The 26,121-nt window shown below is 36.2% G+C and overlaps 1 protein-coding gene across 2 annotated transcripts in view; it reads right to left on the bottom strand.

The window, feature by feature from the left end:
- myo6b (myosin VIb) overlaps positions 1–26,121 on the bottom strand; it is a 72,024-nt gene that overhangs the window by 17,816 nt on the left and 28,087 nt on the right. For both annotated transcript variants that reach the window (XM_030126960.1, XM_030126961.1), the window contains exons 16-27: positions 24,957–25,084; positions 22,570–22,665; positions 20,147–20,317; positions 18,695–18,733; positions 17,250–17,343; positions 14,928–15,058; positions 14,099–14,176; positions 13,834–13,963; positions 13,070–13,160; positions 9,744–9,894; positions 7,841–8,049; positions 6,189–6,267 (exon numbers count right to left, since the gene is read on the bottom strand). In XM_030126960.1, the coding sequence (XP_029982820.1) occupies positions 6,189–6,267; positions 7,841–8,049; positions 9,744–9,894; positions 13,070–13,160; positions 13,834–13,963; positions 14,099–14,176; positions 14,928–15,058; positions 17,250–17,343; positions 18,695–18,733; positions 20,147–20,317; positions 22,570–22,665; positions 24,957–25,084 (1,397 nt within the window). The remainder of the gene's footprint in view (positions 1–6,188; positions 6,268–7,840; positions 8,050–9,743; positions 9,895–13,069; positions 13,161–13,833; positions 13,964–14,098; positions 14,177–14,927; positions 15,059–17,249; positions 17,344–18,694; positions 18,734–20,146; positions 20,318–22,569; positions 22,666–24,956; positions 25,085–26,121) is intronic.

The following is a 26,121-nucleotide window of genomic DNA, read 5'->3' as shown; positions in this document are numbered from 1 at the left end:
GTTTTCTTCAATTTCTTGTTCATTTTAATGCCTGGTACAACTAAAGGTACATTTGTTTGGACAAATACAATAACAACAAAAATAGCTCATAATAGTTTAATTTCAGAGCTGATATCTAGCCATTTTCCATGGTTTTCTTGATAATAACCAAAATCACTTCAGTTCTTACATCAATAGCAATGACAAAAACAGTGCTTTTAGGCATTCCATGATTTCTTTTCTGTCTGTTTTAGTCACATGATACACACAGGAGTTAGTACTTGATGGCATAACCATTGTTTTTGATGACTTTTGATGGTCTAATAATTTTTTCCACAACTGTATAACAATTTAAAAGCAGAATACCTACTGGTGCACACTCAAGTGATGTTTACTGTGGTGCTGTAAAGTAATGTATCACCTGTAAATGACACTGTGGCATATTTGTCGCCTTGCATTGTGGGTACTGGACATTTTTACTCATTATGTTCTGTTTTATGTGCAGGGGTTCAAGGGGGGGGTTTGTGTTAATGTTTATTTAAGTTAATGTTTCTCTTTAACAACATTTATTGGCCTTTTCATGCTTATATTTATTTTATTTATTTATTTTTATTGACCTTTTTATGTTTATGTTTAATTTTATTAATGTGACACCATTAGTCAAACCTGTAGGCCCAACAATGCCTTAGGTGTTTGTCAATGTTAAGCTGGTATTGATACGCCAGTGTCCTAGGCTTCACCGTCATTATCACTGTGCCACTTAAGAATCATAGAGTAAATATCACACCTTCAACCTTCAAATGCTACAATACTGTCATTAATCTGTCACAATCACCTCAGGGGTCCCATCAGAAGGATTCTAAAAATCATATCATGACCCTCACTTTGGGAACCCCTGGTCTAAACACTAACACTCTCCTTTGTGCTATACTGTTCATAATAATTAACACTCTGCTTTGTGCCCAAGCCTGTTTAGGCCTGATTATCCAGGTTTCTGCTGATAAAGCTTTAGTGGACATTAGACTGAACAATATGAAGTAACATTCAGAATGACCATTGTTCACAGTATTCACCCAGTTAGCTGGATTAAACAGGAACATCTCTGTAGACCAGGGTTTCTCAGCCTTTCTTGAACCACGCCCCACTAACGGCATCATGCCTGAAAAAATGTGAGGGACTGGGGGGGCAGGGGTGGTACGTATTTCTAAAAGTAATGTGACAGACCTACATGAGGAGGACGTGGCGTGCTATATAGCTCTGTAGATAAAGCTGTGAGAAAGTGAAAGTGAACTCCAGTCACGTTACTTTTATTTCTTTATTTTTTATTTGATTTATTTATTTTGAACACGCAAAGAATCAAAATAAAACAAAACGAAGCCAATTAAGATAAAAACAAAAACAAAATAACATTTAAATTAACAGAATCTATCTTCAAGTATGTGCGAGTCTGAATTTTGCAAGGTCGAAAAGGAGTAGGAAGAAGTATAAGCTTATCATTGACCAGGCGCACCTGCAGAGTGAAATTGTGAGGTACGCACAGACCAGGGGGTGGGGTGGGGGTGAATAATTTGGAATTAATAATCTCCGTAATTACCGCGACATGATGTACCTTATTTACCTCTCTCTCTCTCTCTCTAAAACTTCACTCAGTACGCACACAGGTACGAACAGCTGCAGGTGCCAATGTCATTGACTACCTGCTGCCCCCCAAAAACAAATTTGCAATGGGGGGTGGGGGGCAGGTGGTGGTTGCAGAGTGATTTATACTATTATGATGTACAACAGTAGTTGCTATTGCACCCGCATGCACACACGCTCAATGATGTCACTCAGACCCCCCCCAGGAGAGCGTCTGCACCCCCCCGGTTGAGAACCACTGCTGTAGACAATTGCATATTTACACAGACATTGAAATACATGAATAAATATACTTATCTTATCCTAGTATCTATGAAAAAAAATCCCCTAATGAAGTCCACAATGGATACTTTTCTCTGAGGAGCTTAAAATATGAATACCTCTGCAGCAGAAGATATATTATTCATATTGTGGAACAGTCCAATCAGCAAGTCTTATACATGACCAGATTCACTCTGAGAACTCAAAACTACAATGACTTCATTGTGAGAAGTTTGAACTTTACTTTATCCACTGCAAGCAGATTTCATTGACACCATGTATTTTGCTCTTAATAGCTTTAATTCTCAAGTTCAGTGATTTTGAGGCTGTAATCCATCAAAATTTTGGTTCCGTTAGATGGCTATAATGGTCATTACAATACTAAAAAGAGTCTTCAGTTGAGTAGCGCTACCCTTTAAAAAAAAAAAAAAAAAAACTCCCCACAGTGGAGTACAGTAAATAATCCAATAAGACTGGAAGTCACCATGATCCAAAAATAAAAACCTCGAAGACAGCAAGACACAATGCTACTGTAACCTCTGACATAGCAGAAAATAGCAGAGAACACAGTGCAAATGCCATCAAAGTCTCAGCAGACACCCTTACAAAGTTTTCTGGTGCATCTTTGAGCTGCTGATAAACAAACTTTGCCAGAACTCTCCTGAGATGTGTGGCTTATGACAGCGTGCTGTCAACTGTCTCACTGCTACAAACAAGAAAATGACTTGCAAATGTCCAACTGGCCTTGGGCAACTAAAAAAGGTCTGTAGATGTATGATGGGCTGGGTGCATATAATATCCCAACAAGAAAACAAGCCTCATGTTCTGGGCAGTGAAAAGAATCTAGTCTACTGTATGAATTGGGAGGAAAACCGTCACTGGACATGGAAAAAAGTAAAAAATCTGACACATTACAGTAAGTAAAAAATGAAGGAGAAACAGGTGAGAAGAAAAAAAGACCAGCTAAAAATACAGTTATTTGTGTTACTGTAATGTACTTGTCAAAGAAAGAGAAGTGAAATAATGAAAACAGACAGTACAGAGTGAGTAAATGGAACAGGCAGTGATGAATAGAGGTGACAGGTGAGAGTATAGACAGAATAAAAGACAGAATAGTATACAGAGGGAGAAAGTTTAGTTTAGTTTGGAGAAACTTGGTGAGATTTTAAAACATCAATCAAATCTTATGGGCGACCTAACCGGGGGAAGTCTCAGAGGGGACAGAACGATGAATTTACCAATGAGAGGAAGCATTAAAGCAGAAAATACACAAAAATAGTGCTTATGCACACATTTCAACAACAGGACGTAAAGGGCTGGTTTTGTTCTATCAGTATGATACCTTAATAGACACTATGAATGTTCAATGTGTGTTAATTACTGAGCCTGTTTACATGCACACCAACAGTCCGATCACTGCCTGCTTTCTGGAGTTATCAGATTATTCAAGTGATCATGTCAACAGGATAATCTGATAGTCTTCATCCGATAACAGAAGAAATTGGATTAACACACCTAGATTTTTCCTCAGTGGTTCAATGCCTTCATGCATGTATACAGATTAATCTGATTTCTTTTGTTCTTTTACATCTGCGCATGTGTAAAAAAAAAAAAAAAAAAAATCTACATAAACGGAAGTCCTATCATGTCAAGACCAAGGGCAGATTTTTGCCACAAGAAGGCCTTTCGTCATTTTCTCCTCGTGATGTATAAATGACAGATAGCAGCAACATGGAACCTATTTTGCAGTCTTATTAGCTCCTCCCACATTAGGACAGCTAGCACTGATACCATAGGTCAGGGGTGTCAAACTCAGATCCTCGAGGGCCGGTATCCTGCATGTTTTAGATGTTTCCCTCTTCTAGCACACCTGACGGTCGTTATCAGGCTTCTGCAGAGTTGGATGATAGGCTTATCATTTGAATCAGGTGTGTTGGAAGAGGGATACATCTAAAACATGCAGGATACCGGCCCTCGAAGATCTGAGTTTGACACCACAGCCATAGGTGTTGCCATGGTCAACAAGACAAGACTGGATGTTCTGAAAATGACAGGAAGTGCATGTCTTACGTCCCAACATACGCACATACTCCGAAAGAAATCAAATAATGGACTGAAACATGTAAACCAGGGTTTTTTTGCATTTCTGAAGTGCATGCAAACACATCACATCTAATTATGGTAATTATCAGATTACTCACTGGAAAAAATCTAAATATTACCATGTGCATTTTTTTCATTTCTAGTCAAAATACCTCATCACACTTAAAATAAGACATAATCACCTAAAGAGTAACTTTTCAGTGAGATGTAAGAACTTATTTTTAGACAATAGACCTTGAAAATTGACAGATTTTTTTGCTTAATTCAAGCAGGTCACTGGCAATCTATAAACTCAATTTGGTATGAATTCAACCAATAGTTTTGCTGCTGGAGTGTTAACAAACAAACAAACAAACCAAAACCAATATTCTTTGCCTCCCTTTCGGGGGGCGGGGTAAAAAGACACACATATACTCTACTCCTCTCCCATTCTGTCCAGTCACACATTCACACATTCATACCACGCTAAAGTGCAGAGGGCAGTGAGAGGTAAATACAGTAGTTATTACACCTTTTAGATTTTCATTATTGCACATTGTTGGTTATTATGATATTGGTTATTGTTGATTTCCATTATTGTATATTGCTGATTATTTTATGTGTTTAATTATTGCAGAGTTCACTATAATAATTGCTCTGGGGTAGAAGCTGTTTGCCACTAAAGCTTTACGTTCAGTTACACATGTCTTGATGTATAAAAAGACAGTCTTTTTCAGGATGTGTTCAAAGTCAAACATATCTAACTATAAACTCTACGCGGCTCTTTTGGGCCCATGACATTGAGCCTGTTCCTAAACGCTCCACTGCACCTGCTTTCTTATTGATTTCTTCACGTCATGCTCACAATCACACGCAGTCATTCTGGACCAGATACTGAACTTATCTAACGGACTGAACTCTACTGAAACCCAACCTCCGCCCATTGCAAAGCAGGTGTCCGTAACCTGTAACCTGCCACCAGCGGTCGGTGTCAGTTTGATGCTCTGTTGCCAATAGCAACCCCATCCGACACAGTCCTGTAGCGGTTACCTGCTGACCTTGCTGCATACCAGCCTTTTATCAGATCAGTGACAAGGCAAACTCTGCGATGATGGAATCTTTCATTTACCATCCTCTCAACTCGTGATTTGTTAATTTTTCATTTGATCAGTTTCCACTACACTTCAATAGAGGCTGAAGTAACCCTCTTTAACTCTTGCGGAAACTGGTATTTAACTTGTAGTGTTAGACTTGTCAGCTCTATGTGTGTTTATAATTATATTGCTATTTACTTTTTTTTGTATTTACAGTTCAATTAGTCTCACCCTGGGGTTCAGATTCTCAAGCAAAGTATTTTAAGCAGCATTACAAAACTGATCCAATGGAGATCCAGCTCCATAAAGGATTAGGATTAAAGTCATCTTGCCTGATTGTGATCATATAAGCAGGATTTGGAGAGTGGGCTACTGCTGAGGAGTGGGTCAGGATCCTCATTTAAAGGGGTCATATTTTGCTAAACCCACTTTTATTAGTCTTTGGTACATTTATTTGTGTATTTAGACCCTAATAGTTCATAAAGTTTGAATTTGAACCATCCAGGTGCTGCAAAGCTATCTGTTTATTTTGGCAATAACCGAGTGGATTTCTACAACCTGTTTTAATTCCTGTTTAATTTGTTGTGTCTATAACTAGTTACATCACAACATTTGCACATATAAGGTTAAGACTTCTATGAAAATTTCTCCAAGTACCCTGTAATTGTTTATCAGTAGCAGCGGCTGTAGTAAAAACTGAAAATATGTTCAAACTTCAAGCTGATTACCTAAAATTTTGAGTTGTTGGTTGTATTAATGAACACAAGTGGCTGAACAGGACAGAAAGCACGATCAACAACCTGGAGAGGGTGGGGTATGAAGTGGCTCATTTGCATTTAAAGGGCCAACGCTCAAAACTACCTTTCTGGTGTCATTACTCAGAAATAGGGTTGAAGATGAACCTGTGGAGTTGAATTAATGAAGAATTCAAACTCAAGTATAGCATTTACAGTTTACGCAGACCACAGGGAAATGTTTTCAAATGCATAATTCCATTTAAAAAAGCAAAATATCACTCATTTAGAACTAAAACAAGAGACAAACCTAATGTAAGTCTGATGACTTAATGTTACAGCAGGTGAGTATATCTACAGAACAACACAGAAAAATATGGGATGTGGATGTTGTACAAACCTGGATGACCTTCTCTTCTTCCTCTCGTTTTTTCCTATCCTCCTCCTCTTGCTTCCTCTTCAGCTCCATCTCTGCTTTGCTAAAATGTTTTGGAGAAAAGAGGCATTTTTATTGACACATAAATAGAGTAAGTCATTATAAAAGGCTCATTAACATTAGTATGCGTTAATGCAGGACTATATACACTAAGTGTCCACTATATTAGGTACATCTCTTCAATTGCATGTTATTGCGGGTATCCAATAAGCCAATCACATTTCAGGAATCCAATCCATTTACGTATGAAGACATGGTGAAGTAGATCAGATCATCAGACTGGGAAACAAAGGTAATTTGAGTGACTTTTAATATGATATGATTGTTGGTGCCAGACTGGCTGGTCTGAGTATTTTAGAAACTACTGATCTACTGGTATAATCAGACAAAAACATCTCTAGGGTTTACAGGGACTGGTCTGAACAAGAGAAACTATCCAGTGCGCGACAGTTTAAGGAGCAAATGCCTTGTTGATGCCAGGTCAGAGGAGAATGGACAGACTGGTTTGAACTGATAGAAAGGTAAAAGTCAAACAAATAACCACTTGTTACAACTGAGATATTCAAAAGTCTGTCATCTCTGTCAAACCTTGAAGCACAATGTTTACAGCAGCAACCTATACACTCACTGGCCACTTTATTAGGTACACCTTGCTGGGGCTGGGTGTGCCTAATAAAGTGGCCAGTGATTGTAGTTAGTATTAACACCATCATAAACACATTTATTGTTGGATTATGAAATACAAGAAACTTACTGGAAACACTTACAAAACTTTTATGACCTTCTTAAAATACTTTAGCATATTAACTGTTGTCAATTTTTGTTCAGAAAGGATGGAATATTGGATTTCAGTGCTCAGTGTAGTCTTCAGTGAATGCCTCAACCTCAAAAACATGGGAATTGATACCTAATTCATGTCTGAATGTACTCAGGAAGCTGAGATATGAAGAAAATGGATTTCCTTGATTTCGCGTCAGCCATTTTGAAAAAGCAGCTGGAATGCGAGTCCATCCCACGATATCAAGTGATAACATTGTGATTTGTAATCGTTATGATCCATCGGACAAAATTATACCACTCATGAAGGGTCCTGGGGGGGGGGGGGGGGGGGGGGGGGGGGGGGGGGGGGGTGCATGGTAACCCCTCCGGGCCCATGGACTATATCCTTATACATTTATTGCATTTAACTAATTATGACTTCAATACTATACATTTACAAATGTTTTTTGGGTGATTTTTTTCAAAGATTAACTCATATTTTAATCATTCACTTCGTAACAGTTAGTTTTTGCAGGTACTGGATCTAAATAGATTAGAATAATGCCTCATTAAGATTAATTAAGCCTTTATTAGATAGATTGTATTTATATAGTACTTTCCTGATCCTGCAGTTTGCAGACAAACCACTCTAATTTCTTGTTAATTAATTACATTTGTTCATGATGCTACTTTTCCCATTTACCCAGCCTTATTAACACATAATTAACACATTAATGAGCATCCTATAAACATTTGTTAAGTGTCTTATTGCCTGTTAAATAACTCTGATTACATTAAGACAAATAAACAGTTCAAACCACCACTGTTAACTAAACCCTCCTCTTGCTATCACTTACAGTCTTCTATCCTCTTCCTCTTGTTTGCGTTTCTGCTCCTCCTTCTCCCTCCTCTTCCTCTCTTTCTCCATCTCCTCCTCAATGTGCTTCAGCCTCTCAGTCTCCTCCTCCTCCTGCTTCTTCTTTTGCATGGATGACAGCAGCTGCTCGGAGCGTTTCACCAGCCCCTGGTACTCTTTGTCAATCTCCTTCCAGGTCATCACTGTAGTCTGGGGGACGATCGTAACAGTCATGAGTCACAAAATGAAAACCTGATTGGTTTTTTTAACCAGTTGTTCAAGCGGGTTTAAGCCTGAAGCTTCAGTGGAGTTCAAAGCCACTGGTTGCTTTGAACACACTTACTGCATAATGTTATTAATAATAAAAAAAAAACAGATGAGATGCCCACAGGATGCTTAACGTGCAGCTCCGAGTTGAATAAATTCTACTCTGCACAAACTTTCATTCAGGAATTGAGAAAGTTTTCCGTAGGTACACCAATCAGTGACCCTGATTCCTCTGTTGCCATGGCAAAACACTCTCATATGGAAACAAGTGTGACACTGACTGACACAGCGCCTGTCAGTGGCATACTGCAGTCACGTTGCTCAATTCCCCACTATACTTGTTAGACAATCAGCGGGGGGAGAAGAGGTCACAGTATTGTGAAGATTCATTATAGAGCGTCTCTAACAGTGACACAGGGAGGGAAGATGACAAGGTCTTGTCCCCAATGTATAGAATTCTGAATGACAGCCATTGGCATCTCATACATTATTCATTCAGAGATGCTATGCCAAGAGCAATTTCTAAGCACTCAAAAAGTCATGAGTGTTGATGATTGGGCTGCTAATAGGCGATCAGTGGAACATAAGAGACGGACAGGGGCTGGTTGGTGGTAGAGGAGAGAAAAGGGCCAGGGTACCTCAGAGGAATCTTAATCATACCTGTTTATGGCCGAGAGTTAACGACGCTGACCAAAATCAAAGTAAAACCCTCCACTACTTGGTGTTTCATGCCCAGATTTCTGGATAACATGGATTTGTTTGTGATGATTTGCACAACCTAGAGGGTCAATAAGGTGGGTGCTTATTACACCGGGTGAGCAGGGACTTGACTAACCAAGTTTGATAATTTAGCAAAACAGCCTCACTAAATTAAATTATTGGAAAGGAGAGGATTTCTTCTTCACCCACCTCTTCTTTTTATCCTGGGGTGATTGAAAATATTGATTCAGGGAGAAAGACTGAGAAAAGGGCACAGCACACCATAATGTACAACAGGAAAAACCTGGTTTTGCTTAAGGGGCTGCAGGTGTTCAAGTACAGGTTAAGAAATGATATCACATACAGGGACTGGTTTAGTTAATAGTTAGCTTATTAATTAGGCTGCAAACAGTCATTAATAAACAGGTATAAAGTTGTATATGTTACAATTATAAAGTTACAACACACTTCGCATATCAGTCCAGGCTCTGTATTTGGGAAAATCCAGTCACAGCTGTTCTTTCTATCTGTTCTGTTAAATCTCAAATGTAGTTCATTACTTATCTTATCTTACCTTAGACTGTTATTACGACATGAAACCAACAAAAGTGGGTTGAAGTAACTGGCAGTAATAAAATAAGATATGGTGACGGTGGTTAAAGGCCACCAATTTCCTGACAGGTTTAAGTGCTGCATATGAAGCTGAAATTTGAGGCTAAAAGGTAAAAATGAATATGGGTTTATTATTTGGCAAGTAACACTCACTGTTGGCCTTTTTTTAATGTGTGATAGTGGCAAATTAATGATTTGTCAAATCTTTACAAATGAATTAACTTCCTAATTATAACCCATTTATGAAAACTTGGGCAATATTTTGCCTCTGAGTAGAAAACTTTAGACATCAGGCAGAACTCCTCAAAGATCCACCAGTGACTCACCTTTATCTTGGCTAACAAAGCGTCTATGGCAGCGGCCAGCTCCTGAACCTGTTTGGCCATTTCTTGTTTGCCTTCCTTCAACCCGTTCACAACCTCATTGAACCGTTCCATGTGTTTCTTCAGGTTTCGAACCTTCACCATACCATCAATACTATGAGAGAATAAGAAATAAATATAATGATAAGAAATGCTATATGGAGAAACAAAAAAAAAACAAAACAAAACAGTACACACATACATATATACACATATATATATATACACACACACACACATATATATATATATATATATATATATATATATATATATATATAACCAAATTAGAACAGAAATTAAAAAATACAGAGGGATTACAATTTAGTCAAAAATGTTTAAAAAAAAAGATAATGGACTGTAAGCAGCTCATTAATGCAAAATAAACCCAGACAGTGACATAGAGTGATGCAGGAAGGAGTTTATTTTACATTAATGACTAGCTAACTGTACATTACCTCTTTACCTCCACCAGGAGGTATTGTGATCACTTTTCTTTGTGTGTTTGTTTGTTTGCATGTTTGTTTGTTTGTTAGCAACTTTATGGTAAAACTATTACAACCATCTTTACCATGTTTTACCCACAGATAGGCCTAGGCCCTTAAATTTTGGGCCAAGTAGGCCAAAGTTCAAGGTCACAGCAAGGTCACAAAATCTCAAATTTTCCTGTCTCTCATCATTGAGCAATTTTCGAAAATTCATAAAAAATTGAAAACGACTCCGATTAGCCTCCAATTTGATACACCCGTAGCTTAAAACAATATCTTGTATCCGGCACAAAATTGTCCACATCCACTGTGGAATGTGGACTCGGTGGACATTTCAATTTAACATTGAAAATCCCATTTACCACACATTTTTCATTATAACTCAACAAATATTGATTGGAATTTAATACAATTTGACATACAGACTGGTACCAAGCTTCAACTTTTTCTGTTGTATGGAACAACCTTGAAACTGTTTAATTTAAAAAGAAATAGTCGATCCACACATGCACACCGTTCGGGCTGCTTGGCAGAGGTTGGCGTTCTCTGAACACTTGTTTAATATACATCTTCGTAGTTAAGAAATACAAAACATTCCTCTTAAAAATGATATTACTGATGTTTTTATTGTTTTAGTCAAAATCCAATCAAAATCACCAGCATCAGTCAAAATGTTCATCATGAAACCTTCCAACTTCTAATAAAAAGTGTTGGTCTTCAACATTATAAAAAAAACAAAACTGTATAATTTCCATTCAATATCTCTTTAAATGGCTGGATTTTCAGGCTTTTTGTGGCTGATTATATTATTATATTAGATTATATTGATACATGAATGAGGATAGTGGTAGTCAGTTATTTACTACAGCTGCATTTCTAGTATGAACGTACAAATGAAATCATAAAAAACAAAATGGCATTCCCCTATTCCCAGAGCAGATGGCTTCATGTCTAATAAGCAGAGACAGCACTAACTATTGAGATAGGATTTCACCAGGGGAGCAGCAAACACACTTCACTTCTTGGTGACAGGTGAGCTTCAGTCAATAAATACTCAGAAAAACATACACACTGTGACACTGTGTTCCAAAACCTGCCAGTGGTGATTTGACAAGCTAAGTCGGAGGTGACAGCATCAGTCAGACTGAGCAGAGCCGAGCTGGGACAGTTCAATTCTCCCTACAATGTTTGGTTTTTGTATCCGTTGCTACAACTTAACCCTCAAGACAGTCACCAGCGACCAAAAGCATCTACTCATACAAAATGTTTGATAACTTCTGAACTACTAATCTTATCAATCCATGGAAATAATTCAGGCAAAATGCAGCTTTTCAGCAGCGTTAGATATGAAACATTAGGACGTTCAGAGGCTGCATTAAGAATGTGAAAACACTATTATCTTCTACAGCATTGATTCACCAGTAAAACCCATGTAGGTTGACAAATGAGGATAGTTTTAGTTTTTATGTTCATTTACGCAATATATTTTACTGAATTTACTTTTTCCTCAGTTTTTCTCTATAACCTAATCGGAGGTTTTTTGACCATCTACATGATCAGTAAATTAAATACAGGAAAACTTGCTTTTTAATGAAAAATGCTAAGAATAATATTATAATAAACTGTGATAAATCACTTATGAAAAGCTGAAAATAGAGCAGGGGTGTCAAACTCATTTTAGTTCAGCCCACATTCAGCCCAATATGATCTGAACTAGGCCAGATCAGTAAAATGATAAGTCACAAAAATGCAATTAAATTATGAATATGTTTCCATCTACAAAATTTCCATGAAAATCTGAAAAACATGAACAGCCTGAAATGTCTTAAGAAAAATAAGGGTAATTTTAACAATATTATGCCTCAGTTTATCATTTAGACAAGTACATTACAACTTACATTACAATTACAAAAACACAAAACATTTAGTAACAGGTAAAATATTAGTATAATTGCACTCACTTCTCTTAAGACATTTCATGTTCATATTTGTTCAGGTTATTCACATTTTTTGTAAAAGGATAGTTAGGCAATGTAAAGATTTTCATGTAATTTTACTTTTTTACATGAAAACAAAGAGACAATTTGTAGTTTTTATTATTTATAGATTATAATGATAGTATTTTACTGGTCTAATGTACTTGAGATCATATTGGTCTGAATGTGGAACGTGAACTAAAATGATGTTGACATCCTTTATTGTTAATATCTTCAATGTCATTTTTGCATTTCATAAATTCATCCCGTGGGCCGAACTGGACCCTTTGGCGGGCCGGTTTTGACCCACGGACCGCATGCTTGACACCTGTGATGTAGAGGAACGTACGGTTGGAAGTTGGCACAAAAGTAGTTGCAGTTCTTTAAGGGTTAATATCCAATATATTTTAGATAACACTCCTCACATGTGTGAAGTCAGGTATAAAACATTTTGTGATATCATCATACACATCTTCCCACTCACAAGCCCAAAGTGATTCTGATCTAAAAACCCATCAACAGGATGGATGCTTCTGCCACGGCCATATTTCCAAATACAACCCAATACAGCGAGACATGTGGTATTTCCAAGAGCAGTACAGTGACACATCCTTTCTCCACGGATGATTTTTCAGATTGATTTGAACTCTTAAATGCACAATATGGGAAAGCTATCAAAACCTACCAAGCGTGAACCAGTTTAAATAAAAATGCACAGAGAGTATAGGCCAAAAAAAAAAAAAAAAAGAGAGAAGAGAAGAAAGAAAGATGGTAAAAATGAAGAATGTGTGTGTTGGTTTAATAAGAGCACAAGTAGGAGACTCACCGTGGCCTGTGTTTCCTCTTACACAACCACATGCGGACCGTCTTCTGAATCTTAATGCAGGCTATGGCTCTGTAACTCATCTTGTTTGTAACTGTCGATGGTAGGGAGAAAACACAATCAGGGTGAAAAGTAAGATTTATTATTAAAAATCTACTTAGGAGGAGATATAAAGAGACAAACACAGACATATGTGCAGATATAATCAATACTTCTTAAAAAAAAAAAAAAAAAGCACAGGAATGCATTAAAAAGCTCCAATTATGATATAAGTACTAATGCAAACATATGCAGTGCAGTTACGGGTGTTCTTCTAAACACAAAGAATACACAGTTCCAATGAGGCTAAGTGCCAAAGAGAATAAACGACCAAGGACACAGAATGTTCTCCAGTCACTTATGCAAAAAAAGTGTGGTCAAGTGAAGGCAATGTTCTGTTATATGACTGTAATGTAATTTCATTTGATGCTTTTACACGCAGAACCCAGACTGCACTTTGTTAAATGGCGGACATCAATAACTATGCACAGAATGTAATGGTTCAAGGAATTGCTTTATCGCACTATTTCATATTGCTAGAGGCTGGTTTCAATGTATCGAATAAATGTGAAAGTGAAACATGATTTAGTAGACCCATCAGCCCTCTAATAAACTGGGAAGAAATGACAACATATTCTGGTCCCTTCCTCTGTGAAATAGCTAAAGTAGCGGCTTAGTTTTCAAATTATAATTTTGTGCACAGCATCATGAAGCGGATTTTAACCTACGTTTGATGACGGACAGGGTGCACCACTGGATCTTCTTCCACTGGCTGCACACCAACCACTTGTTGACTTTTTTCAGCAGCTCTGCTAGGTGGTCTGGATCAGACTTCATGATCTGGTCAAACTCAGCAAACTGATGTGAACAACCAAACACAAAGAGGCAATGAAGTTAAAATCTAATCTTTTTTTATGTACATTTGTGTTCTCCTAAGTAAGGTGATCAGCAACATTTAAGTATAATCGACTGTGTAGATGTTATTGTCCTGACCTTTCCAGGGCGGAAGAACACTCTGGTCAATCCAAACTTGAAGTCATTGTCATTCAGTCCTAGAGCTTTGAACAAAGCCTACAGAGAAACAAACATTTACAGACAATGTAATGTATATTTAGGAAGATTTTAGACAACTTTTTTATGTTTAGTTAATTATTTCCAACAACAGGTCAAGGCATTTTTGCAGCTGGTAAACTACACAACTAACTGGATTTCATTAACCCATAAAGACTCAGTGCTACTTTTGTGGCAGTTCCCAAATAAATATTTCTCTCTATTTAATCTTTCTTCAGTTACTTATCACCATTTGTTTATCATTTATTTTGCATTTTATTTTGTAAAAATCTGTTTTGTTCCCATATTTAATTTACTGGTCATGTAGATGTTCATAAAAGCTCAGATAAAAGTTGATTGTAATATCGGAAACAGACAAAACTTAAGAAAAAGTGACATTTTCAACAAAATATATCATTTACTGAACATGAAACATGTGTCTCCATCCATTGTCATTGATCCAACTCCATGGGTTTTACTGGTGAATCAACGAGGCAGAAGATGGCTGTGTTTCCACGGTAACTACAGACCCTCTGAACATCCAAATGGGTCATATCTGACCATGAAAAGACAACAAACTGCAGTTTGCACCAAATGTTTGTGGACTGATAGGATTAGTGAATCATCAGGTATTAAATATCTTAGATCAGTAGATGATTTTGTCACCAATCGCTGTTTGGGTCTTAGGGGGTTAAAGATTAAAACAACCTACATTTTATCTTATATCAGTGATGACTGAATATAATGTACCGTTCAGGGAGTTTTATCTCACCTTGCAAAAAAGTCGTGGATTCAGTCGTGTAAGTTTGGCTGGCATATACTGTTTATACATGTTGTAGAGCTCATGGAAGGGGGCTCTGGAGGGGAAGCCCCCCTGCATCAGGTCCAGCACTGACACCATTCCTAATAAAGAGGACCACACAAAGACAACAATACACCTCAGATAATCAAAGCTATTTTTAAGATTCATACACAACCAAATCTAATTTTTTTTTTTTACATACAATTATTGTAAAATAATCTGCATTGGCTGCCAAATGTAATATTACATGTTGACATGGAAACAGCTAAAAAAATTGTACTGTATGCTAAATATAGACTGTAAAATGCCAATATATCTTAGAAAATTAAGTCAAAAGCCTTTGGCAGCTTTCCACTCACTGCATTTACCATACATTCACTTTGATGTCGAGAAAAACCTCTGTGAAACAAATTTAACCCTTTATTGGGCAAGTGACAATTTTCGGTAATTTCTACACACATTACAAGACAGTGACAGCGATAGTTACAGTGAGTCAACAATTTCAGGTCCAATGTGGTCTACAGGGTCTGTAAGGTCCACCTCTGCATGAACAGTGATACACTCAGTGTTCATGCAGAGGTCCATGCCTGCTTTGTTAGGTACCATGAAGTAATGGTACTAATGGAAGGAATGATGTTCAAAGGGATAATGTGGATGTGGACAGGGGTCTGGATCAGCACTTATGTTGGTCTAATGTTCTAAAAGTGATGTTGTAATGTTCTAAAATACATGTTCCTTTCACTTTACAAGTGTTTTTCTTGTATTTTTTTATATTTACTTCTTGGTTCTTGAACAATAAAAATGTTTGAAAAATTTCACAAAAGTAATAAAGTCTTGTTATGTCCTCCAATAAAACACTGAGGTGGAAATTTTGAATTTAAGAGAATTTCTATCTGTGCTTTATAAAGGGTTAAAATGTGAGTTAGTGGTTAGATCATATTAATATATTATATACACAATCATATCCATTTTCGGTAAATCCAGTTGCTGTTTTGACAAGCAGCTGTTTACTAGCTTAGTCTACAATACTCCAAATCAAAAAGCAACACAAAGTAGTTTTCCACAGTGGTGTACAGAGTAAAATAAGACATTTATTCACCTAGCTCCTCCAAGACTCCAAAATATTCACTTTACTATAGCTGTCAATGATTTAACTATGAATAACTGATGAATCGTCGCAGTTCCATAAAAGAAGCTTCAGCATTGCTGCAAATCTCCTGCATTTTCCCTATAGACTTTGGATCTAAAATATGCTGAAGGGAATAATAAATAAACATACTGAGGTGTGAAATATGCTGTTTATATAGTATGGAGAGCAGACAAGAATGGCTGTAAATGATCACTGAACTCACTGTAGGTGAAAGCGCCTTCTGTGTATTTATACACCCAAAGGATAATAAACAAGTGGTGCCAGGCACAACAGACCCCGCCCCTCACATGTATTGTAGTTTATTTTGGCATCGATCCAGCTGATGACATCATGTATATGCTGCAAAAAATCTAAATCTTACCAAGTGTGTTTTTCTCATTTCTAGTCCAAATATCTCATCACACTTAAAATAAGACATAATCACCTAAAGAGTAACTTTTCAGTGAGATATAAGAACTTATTCTTAGACAATAGATCTTGAAAATCTTATTTCATGAAATCTTACCAAGATAATTTTCACTTGTTCCATTGGCAGATTGTTTGTTTGAATTAAGCAAAAAAATGTTGAATTAAGCAAAAAAAATGTTGAATTAAGCAAAAAATCTGCCAATGGAACAAGTGAAAATTATCTTGGTAAGATTTCTTGAAATAAGATTTTTAAGATCTATTGTCTAAAGATAAGTTCTTATATCTCACTGAAAAGTTACTCTTAAGGTGATTAGGTCTTATTTTAAGTGTGATGAGATATTTGAACTAGAAATCAGAAAAATATAGTTGGTAAGATTTAGATTTTTTTCCAGTGTATGCATGTGCTGATGTCAGCACATCAATTGCCTCTATATATGTGCCAAGTTTGAAGTAAATTGAAACAAAATTGATGGTTTTATAAGCATTTGAAATTTCGCCCATCATAAGTAAATGGGGAAAAAAAAAGATTTTAAAAATTCATTAAATATTGGAACTTTGACCTACTTTTCCCAAAAGGTAATGACATCTATTCTGGGTCACTGGCAATCTATAAACCAGATTTGGTAAGAATTCAACCCATAGTTTTGCCACTAAAGTGTTCACAAACTAACCCTAACACTCCCTGTCGGGGAGCGGGGTAATTCACAGTATAAAGTTCCACATATTGTACAAACCTGAGCACTGCAGCTGTGAGAGAATCAGAGCTCCTTCAAACTGGTGGCTGACCATCTTCAGGTTGGGTTTGACACAGCGAATGAAACTGGAGCCCTGCAGAAGCAAAGGTGTATCAGGATCTAGAATAACTGTCTGACAGGTGTGTATGTCTTCACTATCAAGTCAAGATGCAGTTTGCACATTGCTGGAAAGAAAACAGATGCTAAGACATGGACGTCTCATATGTATCTTCATCCCAGCAGCTCAGAAGAGTTTGAAGGGGGGAAGAATTAGTGTGAAATATAGTCAAAGTGTCCTGTGAATAATGGTCAGAAATATTCATCTGCAGAATACTGACAGTGAAGTTGACCTTTTGGACAGAAAATGTCATCACTTTTTTCCCCACTACGTATTTGTGTGAAATTTTGTCATAACTGGTGTATGAATTGTTGAGTTACTGCCACAAAGGTGTCTTGTCACCTCAAGGCGAACGGGATTGACAGATAACCTGAAAACATAATGCAGCCGCCTTTCCATGTAATTGTCAAGTGAATTTAAAGTAAACTTTCGACCGTCACAAAAACATTTCCATCAACTGTTTTGTAGAATATAAACTTGGATGCCTCGAGGCTATGTTACACATGGCTATAATAAACAGAGTGGAAGAAGCACAACTTTCCTTTGCTATTTTCCATCTAAAATGACTAGGATATTTTTTTCATGAATGAGAAAAAGGAATATTTTGTTCTCTTCAATCTGCATTTACTGTATGCGTTAATACTTCCAGCCACATTTTTGTGTTTTATGGGTATAAAGGGAAAGATGCCAGGTAATATTTCCACTCAATTTGTAAAGATCCAGGTCCGTTTCTTTTAGGGTTGCCACCTCAAAATCCAATATGCCAATAAATCCAATAATTGGATATAAAGACAATCTAAAATATTAAACAAACTCCCCCCTTAGTTTGAAAATACATTCTATTTAATTGGACTCATTAAAAAACACATACTAACCCAACAGTATAAGGAGAGGCTCAGCGTGAAGTTGAAGGAAATGAATATTTGGTAGGTTTTTAAAAAAAAATATTTTCTTGATTTTCCATTTTACTGAACATACGATCATAAACACATAAACACAATATAACACTCCAAACAAACAAAAAACCCTTCTAACCCTCCTCCTGCACCCTCAATAACATCTATGGTGAACAAAATAAAATATTGATGATAATATCAGTATGTGCATTACATATTGACCACACACACGTTTCAGTGAATATTAATATGCATACAGACACATATATCCAATGCATCATAAGTCAATAATTCGGTCATCCTCTTAATTTTTATTTCTATTTAGATATTTGGTAGCTTTTAATGGATTAGTCAATGTGATTTAGCGTTAGGGTTAGGATGTTGTGCACAGTGACACCAAGGTCGTACACCTCTATTACTCCATTACTCACAGTACTGCGAAGCTTCTCCAGCAGCAGGTTCAGTTGTGTCTGTGTTTGCAAGCAGATAGAAACAGTTTGTTAATGTTTTGTTTACAGAAAGCACATCTCAAATATCTTCTGATGCTGTCTTACTCATTCTGGCTATGTTCAGACAGCAGGTCTTAATGCACAATTCGGATTTTTCTGTGTGCTTGTTCATATTACACATTAAAAGCGACTTCTATCCGTTTTGAGTATGAACTGAATGCAACCCTGAAGTGACCTGCATGAATAAAACAGGTCCTGGCGTAATACGTGACCACGCAGGCACGCACTGTGCTTACTTATTTATTTATTTGACAGGGACAATGCAGTCAAACATAGTTACAAGTCTGCAGCTGATGTGATGCATGTAGAGTTTATAGCTAGTGCTAATTCACAACTCTAGTCCCCGGCTGGGCTCATCCACAACACTGCAGTACAAGTATAAAATATACATCATTTAAAATGGTCATACCATATAATTTGATAATCCAGTGTTGCATTTATATATGAGGCATTCATTCACTCATTCACTCTTCCACACAATATACACAACATTTACAGATAAGAACAGTTGTGTTTTGTCTTTAACCAGGTTTTGGTTCTGGTGGTGAACATTTTAAACTCTGAGATGGATTTTATTTCAATTTTATTGGATGGATTTTCTTCCATATTTTACGGAAGTAAATCTGGAGGGACGCAGAATTGTGATGTTTGTCGCATTTCAATAACGTAAAGGTCAGATAAATGCAACCTAGCTGTTCAAACTGAAGTCGCACTGCAAAATATCAGATACGTATGGGACTTAGCACCTGGGTCGGATTCAAAAAATTCAGATTTATGAGTTTCAAACAGTCTGTAACAGATCACATACAGGTCACATATGGGCAAAAAAAATCGGATTGGGGCCACATTTGCCTGCAGTCTGAGCGTAGCCTTAGTTGTATCATTCCTCTACATAACACACATTTTGTCCGCTTCAGAACATTACTGAAAGCTGTGTATGTCTGACTCACTCATTGGACAACTTTCAGTGTCTCTGTCTTTCTTTCCCTTATTTTTTCACTGCTGTTTTCTCATCTCCTCTCTATTATACCTCAAGCTGACTTTATCCAGCTTTATCCACCAAGGAAGGTTTTCTCAGAGGAAAGAAGTGGGAGGCTGGAGAAAATCTACAAGGGGGACTCTGAATAAGGAGAAAGAACAGTGCTGGGAACAAGAGTGGAAAAGAGAAAAGTTACAGAAAAGGTACAGAGGTTAAGGCTGAAAGTCTGAAAAGAAAGTAAAAAGATAATGGAGGACTGTGAACTACTTCACAACACTCTTAAACACTGTTTTGTTTTGTTTTTTTAAACAAAAATCAGTCTTAATTCAACTTCACTTATGCTTAGAGATGTCGTCTAACAATCAAAAATGACAAACTCCGACGGTGACTCTGACCTTGAATTTGTTTCCAACGCTGATGAAGCTGAGTTTGCCGGCCTTTTGTTTGGAGTCCTTGGTGGTGTTGGAGTTTTCAAACAGCTCTCGAACAAATTTGTCTTTCGATTCACAGACTAAGCTCTCCAAGGACATGTGGAGGGCATCGTTATTCTTCTCTACAAATCGGGTCTGTGGACATATTCACATACATTCAATTTTTTTACATAAAGGTATTAGCAAGCATAAACAAGCTACTGTTAAGTAGGAATGAATGAAATCATCCTTCACATACAGTAAGTTTCAGAGCTGTAAAAAAGATGCACATTAAAGTCAGATTTACAATGTTGATTTGACTTAGTGAGTGTTGATTTTTAGTCTGGTTTAACTGCTGATAATAGTTATTGAACCAGAAACATGAAAAATATAATAATGTCTGTTTGAGTGGATGGACTGAATATTGGTAACAACTAAAACTGGTCAAATATTCAGTATTTTTACATCACTAGCAATTTTTTATACATATGATGTTTGTGAAAATAAATACTTTGGATAAAAGTATTGCTTTTATTGTCAAATATTATTAGTTACACATCCTAATTAATGAGTTGTTTGAAGATGGGGCAACATTCAGAAAGAGGGTAAGAGGTAAAAACTAAAATAGATGAGATGCAGGGAACTTTAGACAATATTACAGAGACAAGAATTAAGAGAAAATCACAGCTTATGTTGGATGTGATCGATATGTTATGAAGAAAATCCTTATGTTTCAGTCAAGTCTTTCCTACTAACGAGCAACTACTGATGACAAATGAAGTTAACAAGAAACATTCAACACCCCAGTGGTTTGACATTAACTTTACAATAATTCACTTAATGTCACTATATTAACGAGGCTCAGAGGACGGGGGAAATGTCACTAAAGTTGGTCAGTGTCACAGGTAAGTTCATGTACAAATGCCGTTTACATAATTCACTTCTAATGATCAGTCCAATTACACTGTTCATTTCAGGGCTTTTCATACCTGAGGTTGGTGCTAGAAAGTACAGATAACTGCTGTAAAATGTGATCGCATAAAATCAAAAGCGTGCATTATAATTTCTATTCAAGTAAGTACAGATTAAGGTAATGAAACGATGAAAACTAGAATTGAAAAAGCATTTCCGTTAACTGAAATAAATAAAAACTATAATCAAAAGAAAAAACTATAACTATCTGAAACTGTACTGTGTGCTTACAAAACTAACTAAAACGTATAAAAGTTAGGGATGAAATTTCCTTCGCTTTCGTCTTCGTCAATGTCGGATTAGTATGAAATTGATTTATTTCGCTCAAGCAATTTTAGCTGACGGCACCACACGACACTTCATGGTCCGTCACTTCTCGTCACTTGTCGTTTAGAGTCATCTTCTCGTCCCCACCCTAGCTGGAAACATGGAGACTAAAGTTGGGAGAAAGCAGCAGAGTCCTGTACGGGATTTATTTAAACACGATGGCGAGGAAGACACAAAGATATGAAACAACTAAAACTAATATAAAACTAAACTAAATTAAAACTAAGCATCATAACAAGAAACTGGCTTGCTACAGAACCACCTAGATACAAACAATGGTTAGAAATAGTACAGGAAATATGGGTGATGGAAAAAATGACATATCTTAAGATTAAAAAAAAAGATGAGTATGATAGAAAATGTGAAAAATGGATTGGATTTAAAAACAAAGACATCAGCCCTGAAATGGTAATGTGATGCCCTTATTTTACTTTGATTGTATTATTTATGGAAATGTTTTGTTGAATGCTGTTTAGTCATTTTAGATGAATTTTTTTTTTTTAATGTTAGCAGAACCAATAGGGTCTTTTAGTCTGCATAGGTATTTATTGATTATTTATTGTTGATTATTTAAATGCATTATTCGTAGTTGCTTTCAATGATCTTGTATTTGTGCACTGATTAATTTATTTATGCTGGTCACATTGCACTTTGGATGTGGGCTGATGTTTGTGGTAAGCTGCAAATGAAGTGCCTGTATAGGATAAATAAAGTTTTCTGAATCTGAATACTGTAATCCTCAACTGGCCTTGCTGTACTGTTAGTTGTATTTTATGTCCATGAACATCTGAAAAAGAAATAAATCAATCAATAATTTTTTTTTAAAAAAAGTAAGAATTTAGAAAAAAACAAACTAATAAAAACTAGCAAGCCTGCTCTAAAAACTAATTAAAAACTAACTGAATTATGGAAAAAAAGTTCAAACTAAATAAAAACTAAACTAATCCAAAACTATTATAACCCTGGTACAGATATGTAAAAATGTGTTTAAATATAGTAACAAAGCACAAAATAAATCCTTTGTTACATTCCACTACTGAAAATAAATAATGGTCGATCATTTGTTTTAATGCAGCACATCCACATAAAAACATCTGCATAATTATTACCGTCTCATAACAAACTGCTCCTGCAAAGTGCCTGATCATAAAACCCTCGTCATCTCGAAGATTCCTGTGAATGGCCAACTTAGACTTCCTGGGAACCTATAATGGAGAAGAGATGCAAAAAAAATGATTATTAATCTATTTAATGGCAACACAAAAACACAGTGAGTATGTACTGATTTGCCTGTAATCTTATTTATTACTATCTCTACAGCAGAATCTTACTCATCCACACTACTATTGAATGAGGGGAGCTGGTGTGGAGAATGAAACATTAAGATCAATGAATGCAGTGCAAGAGGTTGAAATTATCTAACAGGTAGCCTATATAGTTGGGTCATTAGTTGTTATTTATTTATATTTTTTAAGTGTTGCATTTATCTTATCTGGACCAAGTATTACAAAGCACCCCAAAAGTCTAACACAAGCCATATTCTAAAAAGTAACATCCAGTATTTTTAAGCTTCATCGCCTCCATTATTGAGGAGAAACATTATAAATGATCCTTCTGCTGTGAGAACCCAAACTAGTAGCTCACCAAATTTTGCAGCAGTTAATATTAAGATGAATGTCTTTCACCTTATAACAATACTTGTATAGAATAGTCTTTATTTGAGTAATTACTGTGTCAAGGCAACATTTCTAAAAGGATTTCATGCTTGCAAAGATACTGGCACATGGACAAAGAGCAGTGACAAAGACAAGAGGTAGAGGGTGGGAGTGGGAGTGGGAGTGGGTTATTCACAAATATGCCATTAAAAGCAGGCGGAGTAAAACTGATCACAATGAAAAACCAATATGCAGTTACATTCCACCCTGGTCTTACAAGAGGGTACACAAAAAAACACAGTAGAATAGTGGACAAAGAACGACAGAAGAAAAGATGGAAAAGCAGAGGTTTTACACAGTTCATTTTATAATTTTGGTAAGTTCCAGAAAAAATAGATTCTCATGTAAATAGTTTTATGTAGCTAAAATAATTAATTTCCACAGGAGTGTATTTTGAATCTTTGCCAACATAATTCCACTTTACATTCATTTTGATGCTTAAACACCCACAACTATTTTCGTGGAAACCACCAAACAAAATGTTCTCTACATATAACATTTCCAAAGTGATTTATCATCATTTATTATAACATTATCCTCTGCATTTTGCATTTTTCAGTGAAAATCAGAGTAAATTCAAAAGTTATTTTAACTTCCTGAGACCCAGGAAAGTGAAGGATTTGTTTTTTTGTTTTTTTACATGAAATACGTAATTGCCTTGATTGGAAGCCTGATACAACAGTTCTATAATTTCTTTCACAATATTTTTATTGGTATTCAAGTTTTATGATGAAAGGTAAACAAAGTAAATAATAATATACATAAAGAACATAAATCAAAACAACACAAACACCCATACACACACCCATTCACACAGGTAGACTTGCACCAAATGATATATGTATAAAACATACATATCAGTTTTATGTATGTATGTATGTATGTATGTATGTATGTATTTATTTATTTAATAAAATGTATAACAGCTTTATTATTTTATTTTATTTTTTACTTAAAGCTGTGAAACTCTTGTCCCCTACAGTGGACAATAATAATAATAATAATAATAATAATAATAATAATAATAATAATAATAATAATAATAATAATAATAAAGTTTATTTATATAGCACTTTATGCAGAAACATTTCACAAAGTGCTTAACAATAAAATCAGAAGAAAAATACATAGGCCAAAAAACCCGCACCGCTCAGGCATAAAAACACACAGCTTCAGACACAGACATAAAAATATAAAAGCAAATGTTCACAAAACCCACCGTTACCTACAAGCCTGTCTAAACAAGAAGGTCTTCAGTTGCTTTTTAAAAGACTCAATCGAGTTTAAAATGCATTGCTGGATCTCAAGGCAATATCAAAACAGAGAAAAATGAAGGCAAAGTGACTTTCAGCAAAATACATCTTTAACTGCACAAAAAAACCAAATGTCTGCAACCACTGTCATTTGTTAAACTACGCAGGTTTTACTGAATCAATGTAGTAGAAAATGACAGTGTTTCTTTGTTCACTATGGAGGCTGTGAACGTCTACATAAGACATATCTGCTGCTCCTGAAAAGCTCAGAAATTATTTCCATGTATTGACAGGATTAGTGGTTCACAAGTTATTAAACATTATATATTTAGGTCTTCGAGGAGAATGGAGCAATATCTTGAAATAAAAATAGCCTCCACCCTCTCTTGTTTTTGCTGTACTTACTAAAACCTGAAAATTGCTACAAACACGTTCTAACCTTTACCAAGCTGAATAGGAAACCTGGAATAATAAACACTGTAAATAAGAAAAGGAGCATGATGGAAAAATAGTGGCGAGAGCTCTGACCGTCAGCCTGAAGTGGTCTTTGTGTTTGCTGTGAACTGCCACTGCAAAGTGTTGGTCACTGGGCTGAGGAAGACGGTTCTCTTCATCCAAAATGTCCAGGATTCCCACGAGCTTTGCTTCCACCAAGTCTGTAAACAACAATGATGTGTGTATCAGCTGCAGTCAGACATGTTCAGTCCAGGCCCACAGTGGACAGCATTTTCTAACACCTATTTAGAGATTCTCAGTTCATGTCATGTTAGCGGTACAGGAAAACACAACATGTCCAGACCTTAAATCCTCTGGAAAGTGATCTATGGTCACAAACTGTCAAAAAAAAGCATGCATTTTTGCACCAGGAGTAGCATAAAGGATCCAATAACAGAGAACGACTAGTGGACAACATACCCAGACACAATAAATTAGACACAACAAATACTGATATCCAAAGTTAAAACATTAATGTTGTTATTTAACCCTAAAGCCTAGAAGATAACTCAGCGCTACTTATTTGCCTTTTCTTAAGAGATTTATCACAATTTATTATATTATCCTCTGCATTTTGTGGTTTTTCAGTAAGTATCAGGTATTTTCACATATTTCATTTACTGATCATGCAGATGTTCACAAAAACTCAGATTAAAGGTGAAGGTTTTTATATCAGAAACAGAGAAAACTGAAGTGAATTTGTCGGCAAAATATATCATTAACTGAACATAAACCCAGTGTCTCCATCTGCTGTCATTGATCCAACTCCATGGGTTTTACTGGTGAGTCAATGTTGTAAAAGATGACAGTGTTTCCACGGTAACTACCGAGCCTCTGAACGTCCAAATGGATCATATCTGATGACCATGAAAAGATGACAAACTGTATTGTACACCAATTATTTACATGCATTGATAAGACGAGGCTTATGCTGTCGGGGGCTGACAGCAAGAGTATATTCCCAAAATCCCCCCAATCCTCTGCTATATATAAATCTATCCACGATAATTGTTAGACAATCGATATGATCTTAATTTGAGCTACATTGACCTGATAGTGGCAGAATAATGGTCAGAGAACCAATTTTTCCCCATAAAACTCCACCTAGTGAATGAAAATGACACCATATGAACTCTGGATGGTAACAAGAAAATGAACATTTGTAAGATGATCAATATGAACCAAATTTTATCTCAAT

Source organism: Sphaeramia orbicularis, chromosome 22 (assembly GCF_902148855.1).
Source record: "Sphaeramia orbicularis chromosome 22, fSphaOr1.1, whole genome shotgun sequence".
Classification (NCBI taxonomy): Eukaryota; Metazoa; Chordata; class Actinopteri; order Kurtiformes; family Apogonidae; genus Sphaeramia; species Sphaeramia orbicularis.
This window is presented reverse-complemented; position numbering and strand designations above follow the sequence as displayed.